We start from the raw sequence: 10305 nt of genomic DNA, 5'->3' as shown, positions 1-10305 counted from the left end.
GGCGCTGCAGGATTTCAGTCCTTCACGGCGTAGTGTGTTACCAATTGTTTTCTTGGTGACTATGGTCCCAGCTGCCTTGAGATCATTGACAAGATCCTCCCGTGTAGTTCTGGGCTGATTCCTCACCGTTCCATGATCATTGCAACTCCACGAGGGGAGATCTTGCATGGAGCCTCAGGCCGAGGGAGATTGACAGTTCTTTTGTGTTTCTTCCATTTGCGAATAATCGCACCAACTGTTGTCACCTTCTCACCAAGCTGCTTGGCGATGGTCTTGTAGCCCATTCCAGCCTTGTGTAGGTCTACAATCTTGTCCCTGACATCCTTGGAGAGCTCTTTGGTCTTGGCCATGGTGGAGAGTTTGGAATTTGATTGATTGATTGTTTCTGTGGACAGGTGTCTTTTATACAGCTAACAAACTGAGATTAGGAGCACTCCCTTTAAGATTGCGCTCCTAATCTCAGCTCGTTACCTGTATAAAAGACACCTGGGAGCCAGAAATCTATCTGATTGAGAGGGGGTCAAATACTTATTTCCCTCATTAAAATGCAAATCAATGTATAACATTTTTGACATGCGTTTTTCTGGATTTTTTTGTTGTTATTCTGTCTCTCACTGTTCAAATAAACCTACCATCAAAATTATAGACTGATCATTTCTTTGTCAGTGGGCAAATGTACAAAATCAGCAGGGGATCAAATACTTTTTTCCCTCACTGTACATGTCAGATACAATTTTTTATTTAAAACTCAAAAATACTATTTAGAGAACAGCAAAAACAAGCAAAAATTACTCCAGCCATTATCACATTGGTTGCTGTAGTCGATCTACAAACACATAACCTATTAGCTATACAATTAGATGCTACACATTAACTAACATTACCTCAGCATCGGGATTAAGAACTATAATTGAATACATACAGAGGGATCTGTTAGCAGAAAATGTATTTTATTAACAAAAGGTAAAGAAATCTGTTTGCTTTACAGATTATTTTTGTTTGTTGCATTATTATAGTGAATTTCCTGCAATTCTACACATTTTGCAATGACTTATGCCATGTTAATATGATATCTAAATGTGAGAGTGACAAACAAACTCAATGGGGGCCCCCTGGATGTCAGGGCCACTGGGCACGTGCCCGGTCAGTAATTTGCCATGATTACTACAAGTTTAGATAGCTGGCTAGACTAACTAGACTAATTTACCAATCTAAAAATGTTAACTGACATGGGCTAATTGAGTGAATGCATATAAGAGGGAAACTGCTGATGCACAACCAAGTTTCGAAGTTGCACCTTCTGTATTCTGCTATTCTAACGTCAATAGTAAGTTGAGACCCCAACTGAGTTCCTACATTTTTTTACATTTAATTTTATAGGTCTGGCCTCTGTGTCCTCATATGTAGCCCTGGTAGCAATATGTTATACTATTCCCATAGATAGAATAGCATTTTCTGCTTGTGAATACTGTACATAAAGGGCATTCGGAAAGTGTTCAAACCCCTTGACTTTTTCCACATTTTGTGACGTTACAGCCTTATTCTAAAATGGATTAAATTGTTTTTTCCCCCTCATCAATCTACACACAATTTTTTTTGCAAATGTATTACAAATAAAAAACGGAAATATGACATTTACATAAGTATTCAGACCCTTTACTCAGTACTTTGTTGAAGCACCTTTGGCAGTGATTACAGCCTCAAGTCTTGGGTATGATGCTACAAGCTTTGCACACCTGTATTTGTGGAGTTTATCCCATTCTTCTCTGCAGATCCTCTCAAGCTCTGTCAGGTTGGATGGGGAGCGTCGCTGCACATGGTGCCAGGTTTCCTCCAGACGTGACGCTTGGTATTCAGGCCAAAGAGTTCAATTTTGGTTTCATCAGACCAGAGATTCTGAGAGTCCTTTAGGTGCCTTTTGGCAAACTCGAAACAGGCTGTCATGTGCCTTTTACTGAGGAGTGGCTTCCGTCTGGCCACTCTACCATAAAGGCCTGATTGGTGGAGTGCTGCAGAGATGGTTGTCCTTTTGGAAGTTTCTCCCATCTCCACAGAGGAACTCTGGAGCTCTGTCAGAGTCCCTCCCTGACCAAGGCCCTTCTCCCCTGATTGCTCAGTTTGGCCGGGCGGCATGCTCTAGGAAGAGTCTTGGGGGTTCCAAACTTCTTCTATTTAAGAATGATGGAGGCCACTGTGTTCTTGGGGACCTTCAATGCTGCAGAAATGTTTTGGTACCCTTCCCCAGATCTGTGCCTCGACACAATCCTGTCTCGGAGCTCTACGGACAATTCCTTCAACCTCATGGCTTGGTTTTTGCTCTGACATACACTGTCAACTGTGGGACCTTATATAGACAGGTGTTTGCTTTTCCAAATCATGTCCAATCAATTGAATTTACCACAGGTGGACTCCAAATCAAGTTGTAGAAACATCCCAAGGATGATCAATGCAAACAGGATGCACCTGAGCTCAATTTCGAGTCTCATAACAAAGGGTCTGAATACTTATGTAAATACGTATTTTCAGTTTTGTATTTTTAATACATTTGCAAAAAATTCTAAAAACCTGTTTTTGCTTTGTCATTATGGCGTATTGTGTGTAGATAGATGAGGTAAAACATTCATTTAATCAATTTTAGAATAAGGCTGTAACGTAACAAAATGTGGAAAAGGGGAAGGGGTCTGAGTACTTTCCGAATGCACTGCATCTCTCCCTTGACCACTTCATTCTTTTTTGATCTACAGAACTGTTGACCCCTGCTTTCAACATGTCTTCCTCTGCACATTGTTTCGGGACCAACTTCCTTGGGCGCCTTAAAAGCCCCATCTGTAGCTCCAATGCTGAGCAAGATGACCACCATCTGCCCAAGTTTGAGCCCTTTGGGGAGGCTGTGGCAGTGCCCCGTGGACCCTCCAGTGATGGTACAAGATAAATAGAATAAGTGTTGGGAGTGTGTGTGTGTGTGTGTGTGTGTGTGTGTGTGTGTGTGTGTGTGTGTGTGTGTGTGTGTGTGTGTGTGTGTGTGTGTGTGTGGTAAGTGAGTGAGTGAGTAAGTGAGAAAGAGAGCGTGAACGAGTGAATTCTGTGTAAGCCATAAGTAAGTGATCATATTAAATCTGTGTAATCACATTAAAATACAACAACAAAAAATTGCTGCACCCCTTCTTACCCAAGTCCTTGGCCGTCTATAATAAATAACATCAACACACATTAATTACACAGCAAATATATATGAACACAGTGTTTAATGAACACTGAAACCGCTGAGTCTGTGGGCACATATAAATTAACACACTGCTTTGTGTAATGCCTTATTCAAATATTTCCCAGAGTGCTTTGCCTTTCAAGTAAATTGTAGAGTTACCACTCATGATTGCATTTGTTAGTGACAGAGACATGGTTGTTGCATTCAATCGTTTTTGGTCTTAGGGACTTCACCACTTGAGATCATAATATATATATATATATATATATATATATATATATATATATATATATATATATATAAGACCTTATGAAAAACATATTGTATTGTGTTATATATAATTTGAGGGCCTAGTATTACCCTAATACTATTGATGTTACGTTTGATGCCGGAGCTCTGAGGCATGCTCCGTAATCTTTAAGCATTGTACTTTGAAGTAGTGTGCCGATGCCTGTATCACTTTATCAGAAGCACTTGATCAATGACGTCTGAAGAATCGTTTTGTCAAACAACGACCTGATTGGTTTGATATTGGTTTGGTGAAAGACAAAAAGGCTACGCTGCCCACATCAATAATAATTTGGCTGCTCTAAATTATTTTGACCAGCAGGTGCCACTAGTGTACTCTATGTTGATCGAAGCCTAGAGTAATTAACCCATTTGACACAATTGGCTGGAAAACCTCAATGATTCAGGAAGCTTTGTTTCCCCATCACTATCACATCGTTATCAGGTTTTTCAGCATGCTCTGTTGCAGGTGGATTTTTAGAATTGTTTGTTTCAATGTCTATGTTTGTGTATTGATTGACTGATTAATTCATACTTTTTTTTAAATTCCAAAAGTTGGTTATCCCCACCGTGGCTGTATTCCAATAGGAATTGTACATCACCTTGCAAGCCAGCATAATGTGACTTGCATCCCAGATGTGGCCTGTAAACCATGAGTTTCAGGATTAGATTTCCTAAAGCAGGGTTGCCCAACCCTGTTTCTGGAGAGCTACCCTCCTGTAGGTTTTCGCTCCAACCCCAGGTGTTACTAACCTGATTCATCTTATCAACCTGCTAATTATTAGAATCAGGTGTGTTAGATTAGGGTTGGAGCAAAAACCTACAGGACGGTAGCTCTACAGGAACAGGGTTGGGCAGTCCTGTCCTAAAAGGTTACAAACGCTTGTCACTGTAGTGCAGGGTTCTTCAATTCCGGTCCTGGAGGGCCGAAACGCTTCTGTTTTTTATTTGTACCTGGTAGTTAATTGCACTCACCTGGTGTCCCAGGTCTGAATTAGCCCCTGATTAGAAGGAGAGGATGAAAAACAGAGGTGTTTTGGCCCTCCAGGACCGGAATTGAAGAACCCTGCTGTAGTGGTACCCTGTAAGGCAGGGGTGTCAAACTCATTCCATGGAGGGCCTAGTGCCTGCTGGTCTTTGGTTTTTCCTTTCAATTAAGACCTAGACAACCAGGTGAGGGGAGTTCCTTACTAATTAGTGACCTTACTTCATCAATCAAGTACAAGGGAAAAGCAAAACCCACAGATTCTTGGCCTGCCGTGGAATGAATTTGACATGCGCTGTAAGGTCATCCTGTGTACATTCAGTTATAAGTCCATAATTGGGAGGCAGGTTGATGGTTAAGAGTGCCTTAGTGGTTAAGAGTGTTGGGCAGCCTAGTGGTTAAGAGTGTTGGGCCAGTAACCAAAAGGTTGCTGGTTTGAATCCCTGAGCCAACTAAGTGAAAAATGTGCTGTTGAGCAAGGCACTTCACCCTAATTGCTCTGGATAAGAGCGTCTGCTAAATGACTTAAATAAAAAATTGAATTGTACCCCAGCTCATACCTCAGGTTTGCAAAATTCAGTTGACTTTGAAAAAACTCTAAAATGATGTTGGAGGTGATTTATGGTAGAGAAATGAACATTCAATATTCTGACAACAGCTCTGGTGGACATTCCTGCAGTCAGCATGCCAATTGCATGCTTCCTCAAAACTTGAGACATCTGTGGCATTGTGTTGTGTGACAAAAGTGCACCTTTATTGTCCCCAGCATAAGGTGCACCTGTGTAATGATCCTGCTGTTTAATCAGCTTTTTGATATGCCACACCTGTCAGGTGGATGGATTATCTTGGTGAAGGAGAAATGCTCACTAACAGGGATGTAAACAAATTTGTGCACAAAATCTGATATGCCACACCTGTCAGGTGGATGGATTATCTTGGCGAAGGAAATGCTCACTAACAGGGATGTAAACAAATTTGTGCACAAAATCTGAGAGAAATACGCTTTTTGTGTGTATGGAACATTTCTGGAATCTTTTATTTCAGCTCATGAAACATGTTGTGTTTATATTTTTGTTCAGTTTATATATATTTTTTTTTAATGATAACATATTCTCTTGGAATCTCACTTATAACACCCACATGACTGAAACTGGATGAATGCAACAACAACGTCTCTGTCACTAACAAAAACAGTCATGGGTGGAAACTGTACAATTTACTCAAAAGGCAAGGCACTCTGGGAAATATTTGAATAAGGCTTTAGACTAAGCAGTGTGTTCATTTAACACTGCTCCGGTGTCAATATGGGTCCACAGACTCAACACTTTCTGTGTTGATTTAACACTCCCAGTGTTCAATTATTAAAAAAATTACACTGGAGAATTTGCTGTGTAGGCCCACAGGTTTGTTGTGTGCCAACTCTGCTCGGTCGAGGTCAGCAGAAATCCTTGTTCCCATTTTGACTTCACACTCAGACCTGACGTCCTCAAAAGCAAAACATTTAATTTCTCTGTATTAAATAAAGATTTAAAACGCAGCTGTCCATTTTGGCACAATGTGGTGTGCCTGAACGTTGGCCCTGTTGCTATGAGAAACGGCACTGTTACTCCTGAGGGAAATAATGGAACTTTTGAACGTTCAGTCTTGCTGAGGCCAGGAGTTTGAAATACACAACGACCGGTCGTTTGTCTGCTCAACCTGGGCACCAACATGGCTGGGCATGCCGCTGCCAACCCAATGGAGACATTCCCCTCAGACACACTCCCCCTAGGTCTCTGCTAAAGCAAAAGCGCGTCTCAGGACACGTCCATCTCTGTCCAAAACAAAGTCGCTGGTACAGTGAGGCTTCCATTTGATTACCCTGGGGAAAGTGTGGTTGGTTGCATAGAATTATTTCAGAAAATGAACAATGACTCAGACGCTATTCATTGATGACAATGTATACCAGCTTTAAGATTCAAAGCAATCTTATCATCCCTTAAATTGGTCCAATCACAGCTCATGTGTGGAGAGTGCTCTAGAGCAAAATGGCTGCCATGCCTCAACCAGGTGGGCTGCTACACAATAGTAATGGATGGGAGTGAGTTACCCATACAAAGTAAATTGCTGTGAGATTTAAAGGGATAGTTCACTTCTTTGATGTTTTTTAAAACATTTTCATCTTTGTGTTGTCGTTTCATCCAAACCATTTTTTAATTTACTACCTGGATATTTAAACATAATTGTTTTGTCTGTGATCTCCTTATTTGCAGCCGCCTTAAAATGTGTGAGTGTGGACATGATGCAAAATGAGAACAAGAGGGACCACCACTGTCACTTGTACGAAGGCAAAAACAACATTCTAATCATCCGTAGGGCCCAGGAGTTTAAGATGAACCTCCATTTCAACCAGCCTGTAAAACCCAGCGACAAATTCCAGATTGAGTTTTACATTGGTAAGAAGTTTTTACACATTTCCACCAATGTACTATAAATTCATTTCTGCTGGGTAAAAATGGCATTACATGTATTGTTTGAATTCAATGAGGGTGATCTATGAATTACAGTGTTCACCATTTGGTAATAGTTTTAATGAGAGGAGTTGGTGTTTCAGAGGCGAAGGTGCATCTCAATAATACAATTGTTCCTCCCCTAGTCTCCTCTCCGTCATCTGTGTTTAGCCTCTGTAGCCAATTAGAACCACTAATTGATAAAAGTGCCAGGTTGAAACGAAAACAGACAATTGACGTGTTCCATGTAAACGTCTGTAACATCTATTGATAGTAATCACACTTCGGAAGAAGGGTGTCAAATATGGACGTGTCCAGGATCTCTCTCTGAGGAGGGGGCGTACAATGACAGAGTGCTCTTTGATGAGTGTCAGCCCATGTGTCAAACAGCAAATCAAATACTTCCAATTAGCATGATCAAGCGCTGGAAACCAAATAGTCCATTGACGGTTTACCATCAGATCATTAGCCGCATGTAATTACCAGTGTTAGAAGACACACACATTATACTGTATGCTTACATCATACTCAGAGGGGAATTGATGAAAAGAGTTGCCGCTCTATGTGCTCGATTCAATCCATATGGCGGAAGTTCCGTGGTATAGCGCGATTGAAATGTAAAGATCATTTCCGATTGAGCCGACATATGCAGCGTTTACTGTGAATGCACTCACCGCGAAGGCGCTATACCGCGGAACTTCTGCGATACGGATTGAATCGAGCCCTAGGTTTTAGTGTCAGTTACAAAACTGAAATATGCCCACTAAGGACTGTATGTGCATCTACAGCAGCTTACTAGAAGCAGCCTAGCAATCCATCTGCAGTTAATGGTTTGCAGTGGTGTGAAGTAACTAAGTAAAAATACTTTGAAGTACTACTTTTTCAGGTATCTGTACTTTTGTAAATTATGTCTGAGTGTTGGACGTGTGCCACTGGCTGTACTTAAGTACATTTAAAACCAGATACTTTTAGACTTTTATTCAAGTAGTATTTTACTGGGTGACTTTCACTTTTACTTTAGTCCTTTTCTATTAAGGTACCTTTACTTTTACTCAAATATAACAATGTAGTACTTTTTGGTGATGGCTGATGGTTTGTTGCATTCCAGGTAATCTTTATTGCAGTCGTGGTGCACAGACTAGCGCCTATCTTCTGTAATGTTGTTGTGATATTGAGCAGAACTGTTCACTCAACATCTAAACTGTTTTTTTGGTAGCACTTTAGTTTACAGTACAGAAAATTACCAGGTATTATTCTTTTTTTAAACACGGTAACATAATAATAACACAGTAATAACTTATGATTTACTTGCTTTGTTTCTTCAAGACTCATTAAAACAAGTAACGACTTGGTACCATTTGTTACCGACTGGGATTAATTATTTTAAGAAAGTACCAGAAAGTATAAATTGTTAACACATAACGTCATATTAAATACTAAGATAATACCAGTGGAAACATGAGTGTCTGCATGTGTTGACGTTTCCCCTGTCATGTCACCTTCTCCCTCAGGTATCGATACCAACGTGTTGAATGGTACAAAGATCATCATATCCTTTGATAGCTCAAGAAATGGGAAGTGGACCGGCCGCATGATACAGAAACTAGGGGACAAGTGCGTGGTGGGCATCACCCCTTCCGCGAGCGCCATCATCGGAAAGTACTACACGAATGTGGCGGTCATCGGTTCCAATGGAATCTCCAGGACACCAAAGGACCCCAGAACTGACTTCTACCTCCTGTTCAACGCCTGGGCGTTCAGTGAGTGGAATTTTTTGTTGTTATTTTTTTACCCAGGACCAAGTTGGTTCTCCTCTGAGGATGGCTTAAGGTAAATCATGTCAAACCATGTGTTTTTGGAATACTTCACATGTGATGATATTTCACATGAAGCATGTGATGATATTTCACATGAAGTTTCACGTGTGGATTTTCAAATGTGAAATCATGTGAAACCATGTGTTTTTGGAACACTTCACATATGATGATATTTCACATAAAGTTTCACATGTGAATTTTCATACGATCACATAACCTTTCACATGTAGTTTAACATTTTGAAGGAGTGTCCACATACTTTTGTATATATAGTGTATTTGACACACTTTGACAGACATCATTCCATTCTGTATGTTTATACATTAATTGTAATTCACCACATCCTCGTTGGGGTTTGAATTCACAACCTTTTGGTTCACAGTAGTCCGATCTTCCTGCTACGCCAACATGTCTGTGTCAATTAATGATTTCACCTGTATTCCTACACTTTGGACTTAAGTAAAGTAAACCTAAGCTTTGTTAAAAATACGCTCAAGAAAAATAAGTACATTTATCATAGTGATTCAGGAGTAACATTAAAACAGAGTAATATGCCCCACCAACATTAGACAACTATACAGAAAACCCCTCAAATTGCTGAAATAAGTAAATGAAATAAATGATGAGAGAATAGTCAGATTAACAGTTAACTAAAATAGAAGTGCAGATGGCACTCTTTTGCCAAGTGGAGAGATGTACAGTATTATAGGTAATGAATGTGTAAAGGAATGCTACAGACTTTGTGTTGCAGCAGAACGATCAGCATATCCCAAATCCAGAGGTTGTGAGTTCAAATTCCAGGTGGGGTCATATTGAAAAGTCAGTACTAAGTGATTATGTCAAATGGAATTATATGTTTTATACTATTTTAGCAGAACAGCGTACCACTTACTTTAAAACCCCCATATAATTTCAATCCCTTATAAAAACTACTTGTGAAATGTGCAGTTTCACATTTGAAAATCGTATTTCTACAGGAGAAATCACATTTTTACTTAGCTGAACTTTTCACATGTAAAAAAAGACCATATGTGAAACTGCAAAAAAAAAAAAAAAAATGCACCACCTTTTCACATAAGGAGAATTCACATGTAAAAATGTGTAGGTTTTTCATTTGCAGTTTCACATATGGTATCTCTTTTTTTTATGCAACATTTTCAGTTTTTTTTAACCATATGTTCACATTTATTCAATTTAGAGTTCACGTGTTAACACCATCTTCTCATATGTGTGGAGAATAACATGTTTTCACCTCACATGTGAAAATCGAATTTGCACTTTTGTTTTTCAATTTCGCATGTGAAAAACTGTGTTGAAATTTTGTTTATTTATTTCACATGAGATCATGTTTTCACATGTAGTTTCATTTTATCACGTTTCTTCTGATACATGCACACACACACTACAAGTTAATGTATTTTCCGTTATGTGTCAGACCCCAGTAAGACTATCTGTCGCCATTGGCGTCGGCTAATGGGGATCCTAATAAATCAAATAGGAAATATTTTATATGTTGTCAAA

General features: G+C 39.7%; 2 protein-coding genes across 2 annotated transcripts in view; both read left to right on the top strand.

Annotated features, from left to right (window-relative positions):
* Positions 1 to 2767: 2767 nt before the first annotated feature.
* Positions 2768 to 10305, top strand: part of LOC311109170 (coagulation factor XIII A chain-like) — a gene marked incomplete at its 5' end in the record, with an annotated part of 108747 nt that continues 101209 nt past the window's right edge. Inside the window, one exon of the mRNA XM_084152003.1 lies at positions 2768 to 2921. Coding sequence (XP_084008129.1) covers positions 2768 to 2921 — 154 coding nt within the window. The remainder of the gene's footprint in view (positions 2922 to 10305) is intronic.
* Positions 6506 to 10305, top strand: part of LOC311109204 (coagulation factor XIII A chain-like) — a gene marked incomplete at its 5' end in the record, with an annotated part of 34029 nt that continues 30229 nt past the window's right edge. Inside the window, 3 exons of the mRNA XM_084152053.1 lie at positions 6506 to 6527; positions 6731 to 6913; positions 8479 to 8727. Coding sequence (XP_084008179.1) covers positions 6506 to 6527; positions 6731 to 6913; positions 8479 to 8727 — 454 coding nt within the window. The remainder of the gene's footprint in view (positions 6528 to 6730; positions 6914 to 8478; positions 8728 to 10305) is intronic.

The sequence above is a fragment of the Coregonus lavaretus genome (assembly GCF_964263955.1).
Source record: "Coregonus lavaretus genome assembly, chromosome: 34".
In the NCBI taxonomy this organism is placed as follows: domain Eukaryota; kingdom Metazoa; phylum Chordata; class Actinopteri; order Salmoniformes; family Salmonidae; genus Coregonus; species Coregonus lavaretus.
This window is presented reverse-complemented; position numbering and strand designations above follow the sequence as displayed.